This window comes from Podarcis tiliguerta (assembly GCF_965153285.1).
Source record: "Podarcis tiliguerta genome assembly, chromosome: 13".
Lineage (NCBI taxonomy): Eukaryota > Metazoa > Chordata > Lepidosauria > Squamata > Lacertidae > Podarcis > Podarcis tiliguerta.
In genome coordinates, this window is record NC_139546.1 from 3,477,069 (window position 1) to 3,493,677 (window position 16,609).

The following is a 16,609-nucleotide window of genomic DNA, read 5'->3' on the forward strand; positions in this document are numbered from 1 at the left end:
TTCTGTTCAAGGAGAAAATATTTATAGTCCTCCTGTTCTCAACAACCATTATTTGAATTCTGAGCTTAGATCTGTTGACTTTTATAAGCACTTTGATTTGACAAAAATGGAGGTGCTGGTTGGGAATAGAATTTAGTTGTTCATGGTGTCTTGAACTAATTAACATCTGTCCAAACAGGTATATTTCGTAAAATATCCTGAGTCTAAAAATAGATAACATGCTAGAGCTGACACAAAAGTTTTGAAATAATTGCACTACATCAACATTTTAATACTACTGCTTCAATATATTCATTTTTAGGGAGCTATACAGTTTGCCATTTCCCACAGCAATCCTAAGTTATGCTAAACAGAATGATTTGCATTGTGCATTCTAGTCAACCTTGGATGTGCTGTATCCTCTCATTATTTCCTGCATCACATGGGCCACATGTCTTGGGTATAAGAATGATAGGCTGAACTTCAAGCATTGCTCTACCCCATGTAGCTTAATGGCACATGCCTTATTTTCCTAGATAAGGCTCTTCTCTTATTTCTATGCAGCCTTGATTGCTGTTCTAATTGGTTCAGAAGCAAACATAACTGCACAGCTTTCAGAAACTTAATAGTGGAAGAGGTTTTATGGGTTGGGACTTAACACAAGAAGGGACCTTAGGAAATGAATTGTAGTGTACTAGTCTATCTCATAGAAATCTCAAGCAAAGAGCATACATCCATGGCTTAATCATGGATGCACTGCTATGTGCCAGAGTGGTGGTGAAACTCAGCTCTGTCTCATCTGAGGTGAGAAAGGCTGCCTAGGTTCTTGACATGGATGCAGCAGTGGGCTAGATAAGGGCCACTAAGCTGAGATTGAATCCTATGGACTTCGCTACCCCTGCCAGCCCTACAGGGAAACATAACCATTGTAGTGTCCACTGGAAAAAGTTTCCTGACTAAAGGATTTGTTAGTAACTTCCTGAGAACGTGCATATTGCATAATTGTATGGTAGAAAGAGATCCAGAACAATGCTGAAATTTTCTAGGTTTACGGCATAATGCTGTGCCAGTGCTTGTGTCTGGTTCTGGAGAGGAGGGGTTTGATTTCCACTCCCATCAAAGTACACCTGGTTCCTATCTCTTGGTGTGTAGGTATACCCAGTGCTTTTGGGGGGGGGGGATGCAGGGGAACACATATCCCTAAACATTTTGTGAATCTTTGTACTTTTGTCCATTTACTGTATTTATTTCCCCCGATCTGAACTATAAAATGGTGACTTTCTTGAGTCAAAATGAGAGTACCCCTAAACATTTTTTAAAGAAAAAAAGCACTGGGTATACATGTTTAGTTATTGTTGGAATCTGTCTGGCTTGAGAGATAAAGTCAAACTGCTGTGTTAGCGGCACTGAAGTGGCCTTCCATGGTGTGCAAGCCTGGGCAGTGTGTATGGAGGTTCTGGGCTGCTCAGACTGCAAGATGTGGTCCAAAGGAAAGCCAAGCAATATGTTTGGCACCAGCTTGGCTGCAGGAGTTGCCAAAAGGAGGCGTACAAGGCTCCATCCAACTGTCTTGGGGGTTCCACTCCAGATTTCTTAGGGTTTACTCCTTAACCTTTTCTTCTACCGAAGATATCCTGCAAAGCAGAGGAGATTTAGGAGTTTTTCTCCTCCTAGATGGGCTACCTTCTCTGGTTGACAGGCCCCATCTGCTCTCACTTTGTCTGCTCAATCTTCTAGAGCCCGTCTTTGCATGCACTGAGGGTTTGAGGCCCATTGGCTACCCTCACCTGGTTTAGCTGGCTAGTCAAAATAATAATAATAATAATAATAATAATAATAATAATAATAATAATTTATTTATACCCCACCCATCTGGCTGGGTTTCCCCAGCCACTCTGGGCGGCTTCTGACAAAATATTAAAATGCAATAGTCTATCAAACATTAAAAGCTTCCCTAAACAGGACTGCCTTCAGATGTCTTCTAAAAGTCTGGTAGTTGTTTTTCTCTTTGACATCCATCTGGTGGGAGGGTGTTCCACAGGGCGGGTGCCACTATCGAGAAGGTCCTCTGCCTGGTCCCCTGTAACTTGGCTTCTCGCAGCGAGAGAACCACCAGAAGGCCCTCGGTGCTGGATCTCAGTGTCCGTGCAGAACGATGGGGGTGGAGACGCTCCTTCAGGTATACAGGGCCGAGGCCATTTTTGTTCCTAGGGTGTGGGGCCACAATGTGGAGCAGCAGCAGGTTTCACCATTGCTGCTAACGGGCCACAACTACTGCAGACAAGAGTCTGTCTTAGCCTAAAGGCAATGCTTACTGGAACAATGGGAATGCACACCTGAACTTACCTGCTTCATTCTTTTATTTATGCTAGCCCAATCCCTGATATGCATATCTAGCATTTAAAGAGCATTGAAACTGCCCTACATATCAGTGCAGTGAAAGAGGTGGTGCCAGCAGGTCTAGGCATGCTGCCCTTGGTTGGCACCATTGCCAACGTGTCTGCATGTAGTAACAGCAGTCCCAGTAGCGGTGGGAGTACCACTCCTGCATGCATGGCGCTGCTGGGGGAACCATTTTAATTCTGCTCCCCAACATAACAATGCCTATTTGTAAGCAACAATTGTGTTGACAATTGGTGACTTTGGTTGGTTTTACTAGTTTGGAAGGTGGCATTCATTGGAAATCTGTTCAGAAGCTGATGTTCTGGGCCAACCCGTTCTGTTCCACATGGGTCCTGATTAAAAAGGGGGTTCAAAAAGGACAATATATTGGAATGGTTTCAGGTTGAAAACACTGTTTCCAAGTGCCTCTGAGGCACCCCGCCATTTTGGCATCAGTTTTATTTATCATAAATAAATTTATCTGCCTTTTTTACACCATAATGGTAAGAATGCAGCGTTGCAATAGGAGTAAGGGGGGAAATCATCTGGAGGAATTGGACTGGCTCTTTCATCTGCTCTCCGTCTGGGTTACAAATCGTTGTGCAGAGGCACACATTCATCCATTTTAAAAGAACATATGCAAACAGCTGAATGTTACCATCAACCCAAGGAGCCTCTGTAAGGAACACTGGACATGGCAGAGGCAGCAACAACCCAGTGATGAACTCTCTTGGCAGGAGGCAAACCATATTGATGCCCAAGCACCCAGGCGGCGTAACTGATTTTCCATTGTGAAGAAAGACCTTCTTGTTCCAAACGGCTTTGGGGAACGGACTGCTGTTAATGAGGAGCTGCTGTTTTGGTTGCCATTGTCTGCAAGCTTTTAATAGATCCCTTAGATAGATAGATAGATAGATAGATAGATAGATAGATAGATATAGATGATAGATAGATATAGATAGATAGATAGATAGATAGATAGATAGATATAGATGATGATAGATGATAGATAGATAGAGAGAGAGACAGACAGATAGATGGATAGATAGACAGATAGATAGATGATAGATACGATTTAATTCTGTCAATGTTTAATTGCTTTTTAATGACAAACACGCCCCCCCCCCCCGATTTTTAGGTGTTCTTATTTTGTCTGCAATCTGTCTTGATTCCCTGTCAGAGATAAAGGCGGGGTATAAATAAATATATAACACTAATGAGTTAAACTGCCAGGATTACACGCGGTTTGATTTCTATCAACGCTTAATTGTTGTTGTTTTTTAGCGATTGTTTTATTTTCTATGTTTCCCGCTGTTCTTCTTTCTATCCGTAACCCGCCTTGAGCCCCCGTGAGAGAAAAAGGCGGCATAGGAATCAGCTCCGGGATCCTCTCAGCCGCCGACCTTCCTCCGAGGGTCCCTCGGGCCGCCTCAGTCTGCCGGGGCTCCGTCCGGAGAGCGAAGCGGCCGCCGACTCCCTCGCCCGCCCCGCCCCCTCCCGGCGCCATCCCCGCCCCCGCCCCCCCGACGAGAGAGCGAGCGGGGCGAGGGCGGCGCCCGGCAGCCAATGGGGAGCCGCGCTGGGCGGGCGGACGGCGGCGGGGACCGGGCGATGGCGGCGCTGACTGGCCCTGGGCGGCCGCCGCGGCAGGGCGGCGATGGCGGGGCCCGCGGGACCCTCGTCGCGGCCCTCGCGCTGCTGCTGCTGCCGCTGCTGCCGCCGGGCGTGGCGGGTGAGTAACGGTCTTGGGCGGAGGGAGGCCGGTCCCGCTCGGGGAGCAGCGGCTGCCTGGACCGCCCCACCCCCGCCGGGAAGCGGACGGGCGGGCTCCGGCCGGGGGGCCCTGGAGGGGGAGGAAGGGGAGGCCGTGCGTGCTCCTTTTAAAAATAAGAATTAGAAATCTCAGCGCTGCACTGTGTAGAGAAAGGAAGAGCAGGCAGAGCTGTTCGTCACAGTCACATAGGACACGTGTCAGAAGAATGCAACGTGAGAAGAGTCCTTCAGGGTCAGGCCACTGGCCCCTCTGCGGCCAGCCGGATGCCTCTGGGAAGCCTGCAAGCGGGAGCGGAGCCCAAGAGCCCCCTCACTGTTGCCCTCCCGCCATCCCTGACAGCCTCCTCCTCCATGATTTTGTCCAGTCTTACATTAAAAGCATCCAGGCGGCTGGCTATCTCCTGCGGGAGTGAGTTCCATAGTTCGTGCGCTGCATGAAGAAGCGCTTTCTTTTCTCTGTTCTCCCAGCATTCAGCTTCCTGGGATGCCCATGAATTCTCCTGTCATGAGAGCCTGGAGAAAACTTTCCTCTGTCCTCTTTGTCCGCGCCCTGCATAATTTCACGAACTTCTCCCATGTCTCCTCTTGCTCGCCTTTTCTCTAAACATATGTGACCATTTAAGCAGGGCAGGGCGCAGCTGAGCCTCCCGTTTGAACAAAGGGCCTTTTTGCGCTCCTTAAGGGTGCAGTCAGGGAACAAATCCCCCTTTGGGACACTGACAGGACAGGGACTCTGGTGTTGATCATGCAGACATCCTTTTGCATTTAACACATGTTGTGTGATGCAAAGCCGCTGAACTTTCTGGTGTCTTGCTGTTCAGTTTTATATTGCAGCCTTCCTTTGAAGTTCCTTTGTTCCAGTTAGAGTCAGATACAGAGTGTTCTTGGAAATGTTCTTGGAGGTTGAAATGTTACCTTATGATGTAGCACACATATTCTCATTTTGAATCAGTTTTCTTTTACTTCAGTGCCCTTAGGAAGCAGTTGAGAAATCCAGAATTTCAATGTACCTTGGTTCTCGAACAGAAGGCGTTCTGGGAGTCCATTCAACTCCCGAAACTGTTCGAAAACCAAGCGTGGCTTCCGATTGGCTGCAGGAGCGTCCTGTAGGCAATTGGAAGCCGCGGAAGCCACACTGGACGTTTGGCTTCTGAAAATCGTTCCAAAACCAGAACACTTCCAGATTTTGATCATTCGGGAGCTGGTTTGTTCGGGAGCCAAGGCGTTTGAGATCCAAGGTACGACTGTAACTTATTGGGCGGTAGGTGTTCCACCTCAATGAAGAACTCAGATTGTATTTGATATTTGTATTTGTGTGTTTTTAGATTTATTATTTTTTTACATGGGGGGGATTACTCTACTAATGCATATTAATTGCACCATTATGGTACCCATATTGCTGTGGGGCATGCTGTGCCTGTGATACATAAAATCATAGAATCATAGAATCATAGAATCATAGAGTTGGAAGAGACCACAAGGGCCATCGAGTCCAACCCCCTGCCAAGCAGGAAACACCATCAGAGCACTCCTGACATATGGTTGTCAAGCCTCTGCTTAAAGACCTCCAAAGAAGGAGACTCCACCACACTCCTTGGCAGCAAATTCCACTGTCGAACAGCTCTTACTGTCAGGAAGTTCTTCCTAATGTTTAGGTGGAATCTTCTTTCTTGTAGTTTGGATCCATTGCTCCGTGTCCGCTTCTCTGGAGCAGCAGAAAACAACCTTTCTCCCTCCTCTATGTGACATCCTTTTATATATTTGAACATGGCTATCATATCGCCCCTTAACCTCCTCTTCTCCAGGCTAAACATGCCCAGCTCCCTTAGCCGTTCCTCATAAGGCATCGTTCCCAGGCCTTTGACCATTTTGGTTGCCCTCCTCTGGACACGTTCCAGTTTGTCAGTGTCCTTCTTGAACTGTGGTCCCCAGAACTGGACACAGTACTCCAGGTGAGGTCTGACCAGAGCAGAAGACAGTGGCACTATTACTTCCCTTGATCTAGATGCTATACTCCTATTGATGCAGCCCAGAATTGCATTGGCTTTTTTAGCTGCCGCGTCACACTGTTGGCTCATGTCAAGTTTGTGGTCAACCAAGACTCCTAGATCCTTTTCACATGTACTGCTCTCAAGCCAGGTGTCACCCATCTTGTATTTGTGCCTCTCATTTTTTTTTGCCCAAGTGCATTACCTTACATTTCTCCCTGTTAAAATTCATCTTGTTTGTTTTGGCCCAGTTCTCTAATCTGTCAAGGTTGTTTTGAAGTGTGATCCTGTCCTCTGGGGTGTTAGCCACCCCTCCCAGTTTGGTGTCATCTGCAAATTTGATCAGGATGCCCTTGAGTCCATTCTCCAAGTCGTTGATAAAGATCTTGAATAAGACCAGGCCCAAGACAGAACCCTGTGGCACCCCACTAGTCACTCTTCTCCAGGATGAAGAGGAACCATTGAGTTCGGTCAGTCAGCCATTGGGTTCGGTCAGTCAGCCAGTTACAAATCCACTGAGTGGTAGCATAGTCAAGACCGCATTTTTCCAGCTTCTTTACATGAATATAATGAGGCACCTTGTCAAATACCTTGCTGAAATCAAGGTAGGCTACATCCACTGCGTTCCCTTCATCTACCAGGCTTGTAATTCTGTCAGAAAACGAGATCAGTTTAGTCTGACATGACTTATTTTTCAGAAATCCATGCTGACTATTGGTGATCACAGCATTCCTTTCTAGGTGCTCACAGACTGTTTGCTTAATGATCTGCTCCAGAATCTTCCCTGGTATTGATGTCAGACTGACTGGGCGGTAATTATTTGGGTCCTCTCTTTTCCCCTTTTTGAAAATAGGGACAACATTTGCCCTCCTCCAGTCTGCTGGGACTTCGCCTGTTCTCCAGGAATTCTCAAAGATGACTGCCAGTGGTTCTGAGATCACATCTGCCAGTTCTTTTAATACTCTTGGATGCAGTTCATCTGGCCCTGGAGACTTGAATACATCTAAACTAGCCAAGTATTCTTGTACTATCTCCTCAGTTATTCTGGGCTGTGTTTCCTCTGCTGAATCATTTGCTCCAAATTCTTCAGGTCGGGCATTGTTTTCTTTATCGGAGAAGACTGAGGCAAAGAAGGCATTGAGGAGTTACAAGGCTCATGTAATCCTTCCCAAGTAACTCTACTTTTTTATATCCATATTGCTAGGAAAGAGAACTGAGATACTTGTGTGTCACAACCCTGCAGTGTAGTCCAGTGCTGAGCTCCTGGCATTTTGCTTTCCTCCCCAGGAAAATGCAGTTGAGAAGCATGCCTCTGAAACTGTAGCATTCATGCTGGGGTGGTGGTAAAACAGGTGATTAATTGCTTTTCTATCCATGGGGAAAATTAGGAAAACTTGTGAGTGGGCAGGTGCATGGAATGTGTTTGCCAAAACAGCCATGGGGGGGGGGGGAGTCTTAATCCCTCATCCCCTAGTGCTTCTAACTTATGTAGTCAATTCTCCAGCCCTCATCTGCATTTCTCCTAAAAACAAAAAGGCAAAACAACAGTGGGCAGTTTGAGCATATGTGTTGTTTAAATTTTCTACTCCATTTCACCTGGTCTCCAGGCATACTGTCCCCCGCCCCCAAGCACAAACCAGAGGTCTTGACAGAAGTTTGCTTAGTTCAGTTGCTCCCTCTCAGCCCAAATCCAGTGCCCAGTGGCATCCAGAAATCTCATGCTCCATTTCTTTCTTTCTTTCTTTCTTTCTTTCTTTCTTTCTTTCTTTATTTTCATGGTACAGGAGATAAATTTTGAGAAAACAATTGTTACAACAGTAAACAACAAGTAATTTGTCCTGATAAAACTACAGACTCATGCCACGTGTTAAAGTTTCATTTGATTACTCTAGATCATGCCACATTTCCCATGAGTGCAGGGTAGATTCCAGCCACAGTCTGAACAATTTATGTATTCAATAAACATTTGCCATATGTTATAAAAGGAATATGGATTGTGTTTACCTTTGCTGCTCTCACATGGCATGTTAGTTTCTCAGCCAGTGCTATTAACCATACTCTGTTATACCAAGAATCAATGTTCAGCCCATCACCAGTTTTCCAGCATCTAGCTATCTCCAGACGAGCAGCAATCAATAGAAAGGCTAAGGGGTCATTTTTAGGATAATCGTGAGCAGACAGGATAATCTCATGCTCCATTGACTTACCTGCAGTAACATACATTGCACTGTTGTCCAAATGTAGCTTAAGAGTTTCACAAAAAGCACCCTCAAAACCTGCTTTCTGTTGCACAAAAGTACATGATGCTTCTTCATTTTTTGTTTCACCCCTACCTGATATCATGAAGCAAACTTTTAGGACAAAAAACCCCCACACCCTTCCTCATGGGTTGACATTGACATGGCTTTAGCCATTTATCAGGTTTATTAATAAATGAAAGGAGAGTAGCCAACAAGCAGGCCCACAAATTACTGTTACAAAGCATGCCACCTGGCCCCTGAGCTTTTGCAGGTTTTTGACTGATAGATCAATTGCTTAACTTCATTTCTCATAACGGGAAGCTTTTCAAGAGAGTCATGAGGCTAATAAGAGGTATGGGTTGTCGGAAGATTTTGAAAATAATTAGAAATTGACCAAAAAGGCTCTCTGAAACCCAAAGCTCTCTGGCAATAGATGACAGTGTTCCAGAAGTGGGAGGCAGGTATTGGTTGCTGCCACAAATTCCTGGAAGCCTTAGTGGTCCCGCCCCCCTCATACTTCTTTACAGCTTATTCATACAATAATGGACATGTAGGCAGTGTAGTTTGCTCATATGATTAGTTCACAGTCTTTTCAAACCAGTCCATAGCAAGTCCCAGTAGCCAAATTTCAACATAAATTGGCCACTCTCTGGTGAAGGTCTGCTACTGTTTGTCTATACAATTCCGTTGTTTGGGGAGAGTCAGTGATTCTGAGAAAAGTAGCCTCTGTTGCATTAGATTACCTAATTATTTTATTACCCTCTCTGACACTAAGCATTTTAGAGGGTAAATTCAAGTTTGATTCCTTTGGTAAGACCATGGTCCACTTGAAGGACAAGTGGTTGCTGTGAGTTTGCTTTTCTATCTCAATTACCTTTGGATTATTGACAATACCCAGCTATGTCTTCTTTACTGTTGACTTAGTGCAACATTCAGGTCTTTTGTAGGGTCTTGATTGTCAGTCCAAACATTCAGGTGAATTGAAAATGCTGATGGTTAACTTGGCTGTTTGTTCCAGAAAGCAGCCCTCTGATTCAGATCAGATTATTTGAAGGTCTGAAAGGATGACAGCAGGTGATAGGTAAATTACCACTGGCAAATACACATTGTGCAAAATTTGGGACAGTTCTAAAGCTCTTAAGTCTCAACACCAATGCAAACAATAGTGTCTCACAGGCTGGAAGTTCTGATACAGAGAATGCAGCATACCAATTCAAGAACATAGTATTTTGTGTGTGTGTGTCATAATCTATAAGCTAGGTTCCAGGCTCACATCCTTAAATGCACACAACCTGCCACATAATTTAGTCTGTCTGTCCCATAAATATTGTCATTTCCCGTGTCTTCAAGGACACTGCCATTTGACATTTGTGGATTCACTACTGTATGGTTCAATGTTAAATACTTTTAGGTGGGAGTTGAGATTCAAGTTCATACGTATTGATAGGCCCACCAATTAAGTGTTTTTGAGTCTATAGCCTTGGAAGCTACTTTGTTGCCTGCTTGAGCTGCTTTGGTGTGTGATCTCCCACATTTGGTAATCGCCCTGAAAGATAACTTAATATAATACCAATCATAAATTGTTTTCAGTTGTGCTATAAGATAAACAAACAAACAAAAAAAACCTGTAGCAAATTAAATACCTGTTTTTAAAGGTTTAAAATTTTTACTTAGTACTATTATTAAATTGGGATGCGGGTGACGCTGTGGGTTAAACCACAGAGCCTAGGACTTGCCGATCAGAAGGTCAGCGGTTTTAATCCCCGCGATGGGGTGAGCTCCTGTTGCTCGGTCCCTGCTCCTGCCAACCTAGCGGTTCAAAAGCACGTCAAAGTGCAAGTAGATAAATAGGTACCGCTCTGGCGGGAAGGTAAATGGCGTTTCCGTGCGCTGCTCTGGTTCACCAGAAGTGGCTTCGTCGTGCTGGCCACATGACCCGGAAGCTGTACGCCAGCTCCCTTGGCCAATAAAGCGAGATGAGCGCCGCAACCCCAGAGTCGGTCACGACTGGACCTAATGGTCAGGGGTCCCTTTACCTTTATTATTAAATTTATTACCTGCTCTTCACCAGCAGGTCCTCAGTATTAAAAACAGTTAAAACAACAGACACAGGAACAGAGTGGGTCATGAAAACACATGTATGGCGTGCCACGTGGCAGGTCTTCAACATTCACAGCTATCTAGTGAAGATGCCAGACATACCTTTGTAGGGAGGGAATTCCACATATTCGGGACTGCCAGAGAGAATGTTGGCTCCTTCTTCACTCATGTGGGAAGAGGGATTACCAAGAGTGCCCCCCCTTGATTTGTAACACCTGAGAGGGTCTATAGAGATGAGGTGGTCTCAGATTTCTGGTGCCGGTGTCTTTTAGAAATGTTAGCACTAGTTTGAGCACCTTGAATTGGGCCTGGAAACTGGCAGCCAGTGCAGCTGTTTTAGAATGAGTGATATGAGTTCTAAAGGGAACCCCAACTGGTACTCTGGCCACTGCATTTTGAACCAGTTGAAGTTGCTGAGTAGTTTACAAGGGCAGCTCCATGTTGCTGCTTATTGACACTAACAAGTAGCCAGACTGGTCTTTGCAGAAGCTATGCTTGTTCTTCGGCAAACATGCTCTTCTGTATGCTTGGTAATTTTATCTTCAATAATGCTTTCCACCAGATTTCCCAGAATAGATGTCAACCTAGCAGGATTGTTTAAAAAATGAGGTTATTTAGCTCACTTGCCAATCCTCAGGTACAGTAGGCGGCTTTAGGAGCAAACTACATACAGTGGTGCCTCGCAAGACGAAATTAATTTGTTCCGTGAGTTTTTTCGTAGAGCGAGTTTTTTCGTCTTGCGAAGCACCACGGCGGGGAGGGGTGGGGAGAAGCAGGTCAGCTGCCGCAGCCGGTCCTTGGACTCACCCGCGCCTTGTGGCCACCGCGCGACGCGGCTGCTGGAGGGCGGCGGGGCTCAGGAGGCGAGCGCGCGAGGGCGGTGGGCAGCAGCACAAGGCAGCCGGAAGGTTGGCCGGAAGGTGGGAGGGAGCCGGAGGAGCCGTCAGCAGGAAGGTGGGAGGGAGCCGGAGGAGCGGGGAAGCAAGCGTGCGACCGTCGCCATGACAGGAGAGGCAGGGCTGTTTCGTCTAGCGAAGCAAGCCCTTAGAAAAATCTGTCTTGCGAAGCACCTCAGAAAACGAAAAAACCCTTTCGTCTAGCGGGTTTTTCGTCTTCCGAGGCATTCGTCTTGCGGGGTACCACTGTATTTGAATGGCAAAAAATAGTTACACTTCATCAAAGTACTTTGAGAGCACCAGTATTTTACTGATATTGACAGATTTATTTTTCCTTATAGGTGCATCATGTTGTTACCTTGCAAAGGGTAACTTAATGTGTCGCGATGTTTGTGAACAGGTAGGTTGGTTTTGAACCTGCACCACATTTGAACCTGTATATCCATAGGACCTGTATCAGGGATAGGGAACCTTGGGACCAGGGCAGAAAGCAGCTCTCTGAGCCTGTTTACCTAGCCCCAGGTACACAGCCCAGGCCACAAGCCTGCACCCCTCACCCTGAGTGCTGACTGGAATGTGTCATTGACTGTCAGGGAACTGCCATCAGTGCCGGAGGGAGAGAGCAAAAGCCAGAGGGATTCCAGAGAGCGTCCAGGGATCGGGAGAAGCAGCCCATCTTCTGGGGAAGAGAATCAGCGTAGCACCAGTGGAGAAGGGGGACAGATGGGGGAAGCGGCGAGGCGGTCCCATGACTCCTTGCCTGGGACCAGCGGGGAGAGTAGGGGTCCTCCGTTGCCCATGCCCTCCTTGCGCAGAAGGCTTTCGCGCAGAGAGAGTAGGAGAAGACTAGGCGTCAAAGAGCTTCTTTGCTGGAAGAAGTTTAGAAACGCCCACTGATGGATTCTGCCAGCAATTGAGTCAGCCACGGGTGAGTGGCTGTCCGGACAGAAAAGGTTCACTTTGGCAACCCAGCCAGGTGTTTGCACCCAGCCGGGGAGATAAGCACCGGCTTACGCACGAGCAACCCCTAGAACCATTACATTGACAATGCCCTTTTCTTGCCTGGGCAGAGAATAGAAGGGTGTGTGAGCGTGTGCAGATAGTAGCCTACTGTAGAAAGGTAAATTTTACATTAATTGCTCTGCCCGCATTTGCCTCTGGCCCTGCCCTCCACTGACATGTGGCCCCCAGAAGGTTCCCAGAGGGAAACCTTGGGCTGAAAAGGTTCCCCATCCCTGGTCTATAGCCATGTGAGAGAAGTATATTAAAATTATGTATGCCACTTTCATCCTGACCTTGAAGCAGTTCCTTTAGTGTTGTATGAATGTGCTGTCATGAATACATTTTGACCTGTAAGGCTGTGATAGTCTTCCTAACATATCAATATATGCAGAGTCACATTTGTTTCCATCTTACTTATGAGCCTAATTTATAGGGCCAAGTGATTTATGACTGAGAAAATTCTATTTTCAATTTAGATTTAGATGCACACCCTGCCTGATCTTTGAAAGTCAGCCACATCTCATCGTAATATGTTTAGGTTTGATAAGCTGAAACTTGGAAGCCCTAAGGAGATAAATCTGTAAGGACAGTATTCAACTAAATAAATAGATCCACTAGTGCAAGGATTTTTGACTGCACAAGGGAACTCCCTCTCCTCTCCCTGTGTGTCTGTTTCCCCAACCCACCAGAGCAGATTTGGGGAGGGAGGGCTGGGAGAGGGGAACTGAAGTTGCAATAGTAAAAATTATTGTGATATCAGATCTGTTTAGTTGGATGCCTGTTTAGTTGGATGCCACCCTAAGAGTGCTTTTATATACAAACCAATAATAAGTAGTGCAAATATCATAAGATAAACATTATTTTGGTGCTAGTTTAACTGCCATGCCTTTCCTGAAGAACATTGGAAGTTGTAGTTTGATGATGGTGCTTAGCTCTCCCAGGTCCTAGAGCTTTGGTTTGTGTTTTTTTTAAAATAAAAAACAAAGACTTAAAGTGGTTTAAGAAATAAAAAGAGGGTTGCAATCTGGTAGGTTCAGACATTAGATTCCCATAGTGCATGACTATTTCATCATTATAGAAACTAAGGACAACTCCAAAAAGGAGTATTCTGTTGCTCAAAATCAAATTCCACTTAGCTTCATGGGTTTTCTAAGTAAAGATAATTAAGTTTTGTGGTACAAAAGTGATTTTTCTAATTATGCTTTCTTTTAAAAATGCTTTTGACAGATTTTGACATCAAAGAGTGATTCTCATTTGAAACACCTATTGCAACGTGCACCTGAATATTGTCCAGAATCAATGGTTTGTATAATTGTGTTTGGTAAAACATACGACCATTTTCGGCCTGAGGGTTCAGTTTCCTCATGGGAAGCCTTCTGGGAACCACGTGCCAGTAGGAAATGGGACTGGATCCAAAAGGTGGCAGACCAGTAGAAAAGCTGGATAGAGCCACAGCCTCTCTCTCCCCCCTTTTCTCTTTCCTTTCCTTTCCTTTCCTTTCCTTTCCTTTCCTACCTCTTCCCCCTTCCCCCTTCCCCCTTCCCCCTTCTCTTTCTTTCTTTCTTTCTTTCTCCTCTCTTTTCTCTTCCCTGTCCCTCCGCAGTTGTCTCCCCTCACATCACTAAGGTTTTTAAGAAGCTCCTCTTGGCCTCAGTGGAAGCTTTCTAAAAGGCTAATTGCTGGTTCCAGCTAAGAGAACAACCTGAGCAGATGCATATAAACAAACTTGTGCTTTCTACTTTCCCCTCCTGTTCTAGCCTGCTGTGAGCTCTAATGACAGAATTGCCTTACCTTGAAAATGGTACGCTGTTGCTTCTTCAGCTCTGCTTTCCTAGGGAGAGAGAAATCATATCACAATGCAGTCCAAAGCTACTAAAAAGCATGCTGCGTCCTCCCAGAATACACACGTCACTTGTGTTTCCACCCTCTGGTTCCAAGGGAGAATCAGAGGAAGTTGTTCTTAAAAAGATGGCTGCTGATTTAACAGTGCTTTAGTACAACATTTTAAACTTCGGTAAATGGTATTATCTCCCAACTCGGCACATTTGAAAATGAATTTCAGAGGTTGAGGACAGACATAATTCTGGTGCAGGCATATCTGCCTTGCAGAGCACTAATAAATCCTTACAGGGGAAAGTGGCAAATTTGGATTTTAGGGATGCCTTAGCAAGCAGAATAAGGCCACCCAGGCCTTTTGCTTTCTAAGTCTGCCCTATTACTCTGTGGCAGGAAACTTGTGCCTCTATGGCTCTGGTTGTTTAGCATGGCCACCTTGATCTGGAATTCCTCAAAACACATGCCTTCAGGATGATACGTTACACACATTAAAGGGCAATGTGTGGTCAGGGACGTTAATAGACTTGGTAACAGAAAGTGTGGTTTGGTTCTGCTCTTCCTCATCTTGTCCTTAGGATGGTTAAAGCCCTCCACTTTCTGTAGATTGAAGACAGAAACTAATTCTGTTGCACTGCTGCTGTGTCCCACTGCCTCAGTCAGGTGCTTAGCCACTTGCCCTTTTGCAGGTACTGCTCAGGAAATACGTAGTAACAAATGAAACAAGTCTGCCAAAGTCCTGGTCCCAAGCACTATGATATCCAAAACTGAATACTCTAGATGAGGTCACCTGATAATTAGTTATTTGTGCTAGATCATCTTGTTGCATTTAAAAGTGATAATCTGTTACATACAAATATTTATTTTGATCTTATTTATTTATTAAATGCCTGCCATCCCACATGATCAACTTAGTAATTATACTCATTTCTAAAATACAGTTATTCTTTTTTCAGGGAGAAGTTTGGGACTGTATAAATTCCTCTTTGCCAGGTAAGAGACAATACTTTATTTAGGCTGCAATCCTATACACACTTAACTGGGAGTAAATACCATTGAACTCATTCAGGGCTTACTTCTGGGTAGATATGCTCTGTTAATTTATTATAATGTACTAAGAGTATATGAATATCAGGGATGCGGGTGGCACTGTGGGTTAAACCACAAAGCCTAGGACTTGCTGATCAGAAGGTTGGTGGTTCGAATTCCCACGATGGGGTGAGCTCCCTTTGCTTGGTCCCTGCTCCTGCCAACCTAGCATTTTGAAAGTACGCCAAAGTGCAAGTAGATAAATAGGTACCACTCTGGCGGGAAGGTAAACAGTGTTTCCGTGCGCTGCTCTGGTTTGCCAGAAGTGGCTTAGTCATGCTGGCCACATGACCTGGAAGCTGTACGCCGGCTCCCTCGGCCAGTAAAGCGAGATGAGCGCCGCATCCCCAGAGTCGTCCGCAACTGGACCTAACCAGCAGGGGTTCCTTTGCCTTTTTAAGAGTATATGATCCACATGCAGGGTGGGATCAGTATAGGACTCGGGGGAAATGATCAAGTCGTATGATCCTAACTTATTTAGACGTAATTATGTTCTTTTAACTGTAAAAGAATTTAAAATAAAATATGTTTTTAAAAAGATTTATCTGGACAGTCGTGCATGACTAAAACAATCTACTACACCCTCCAAGAAGTATTGGCATACATGCATTGTTGCAAAAAGAAATGAAGTCAAGTTTATACTTTTTCAGTTACATATCTGTTTGCATAAATACAGAGCTTCAGGTTGAATAAGATGTTTCTTAACTGATCATTCAGCACCTTAGCACACAGCCCCCCCAGCAGGAAATGTGAACAAACTTCTGCAGCTGAGCAGCACTTTCCTCTGTGTTGTCGGCCAAGCATAGGATACAGCCCTCCAATACACCCTGCAGTGCTACTGTAATGTGTTCAATAATTTTATTTTTCTTTAAAGGTGTTTTGAAGAAATCTGATGGCTGGGTTGGCTTAGGGTGCTGTGAGTTAGCCATTGTTGTAGAATGTCGCCAAGCATGTAAACAGGTAAGAATTAATTTTTGATGCAGCATGAATAAAGTAAGACATATGGTTTTATGGCTGAAAGTATGATTGGCTGTAAGAGAAAGGTCCTTCACAGTGGCCACACCCAGAATGCGCAATATATTTCCGCTGGATGTTGAATGCTGTTTTCTGCTGTTAGCGGAAGACTTTTCAGCAAGCCTTTGTCTTGCTGAGCGGATAATGTTTTCTGTGGTGAACTTTGTTTTTATTTGCTGAAGCTATCTCAATTTTAAATTATTATTCTATAATGAGATTGTGTTATTTTAATTGATGATGAAATATGAAGTCTCAGATAACTAAAATATATGTTTCCCCTACTTGTATTATTCTCCTATGTTTGCTGTCTGCT

General features: G+C 45.0%; 1 protein-coding gene and 1 long non-coding RNA gene across 5 annotated transcripts in view; one reads left to right on the forward strand and one right to left on the reverse strand.

Annotated features, from left to right (window-relative positions):
* Nucleotides 1–1,168: 1,168 nt before the first annotated feature.
* LOC310661718 lies at nucleotides 1,169–14,339 on the reverse strand. Its single transcript, XR_014504098.1, has 3 exons — nucleotides 14,152–14,339; nucleotides 8,127–8,329; nucleotides 1,169–1,613 (listed from the first exon to the last, which is right to left on the reverse strand). It is a non-coding gene; the product is annotated as an uncharacterized lncRNA (long non-coding RNA).
* Nucleotides 3,948–16,609, forward strand: part of RECK (reversion inducing cysteine rich protein with kazal motifs) — a 45,967-nt gene continuing 33,305 nt past the window's right edge. Inside the window, exons 1-5 of one of the 4 annotated variants that reach the window (XM_083407539.1) lie at nucleotides 3,948–4,093; nucleotides 11,700–11,758; nucleotides 13,588–13,662; nucleotides 15,150–15,186; nucleotides 16,157–16,242. In XM_083407539.1, the coding sequence (XP_083263665.1) occupies nucleotides 3,973–4,093; nucleotides 11,700–11,758; nucleotides 13,588–13,662; nucleotides 15,150–15,186; nucleotides 16,157–16,242 (378 nt within the window). In that variant the 5' untranslated portion in view covers nucleotides 3,948–3,972. Of the gene's footprint in view, nucleotides 4,094–7,331; nucleotides 7,475–11,699; nucleotides 11,759–13,587; nucleotides 13,663–15,149; nucleotides 15,187–16,156; nucleotides 16,243–16,609 lie in introns of those variants that run through there. The other 3 variants (XM_083407541.1, XM_083407540.1, XM_083407542.1) reach the window with 3 other exon arrangements.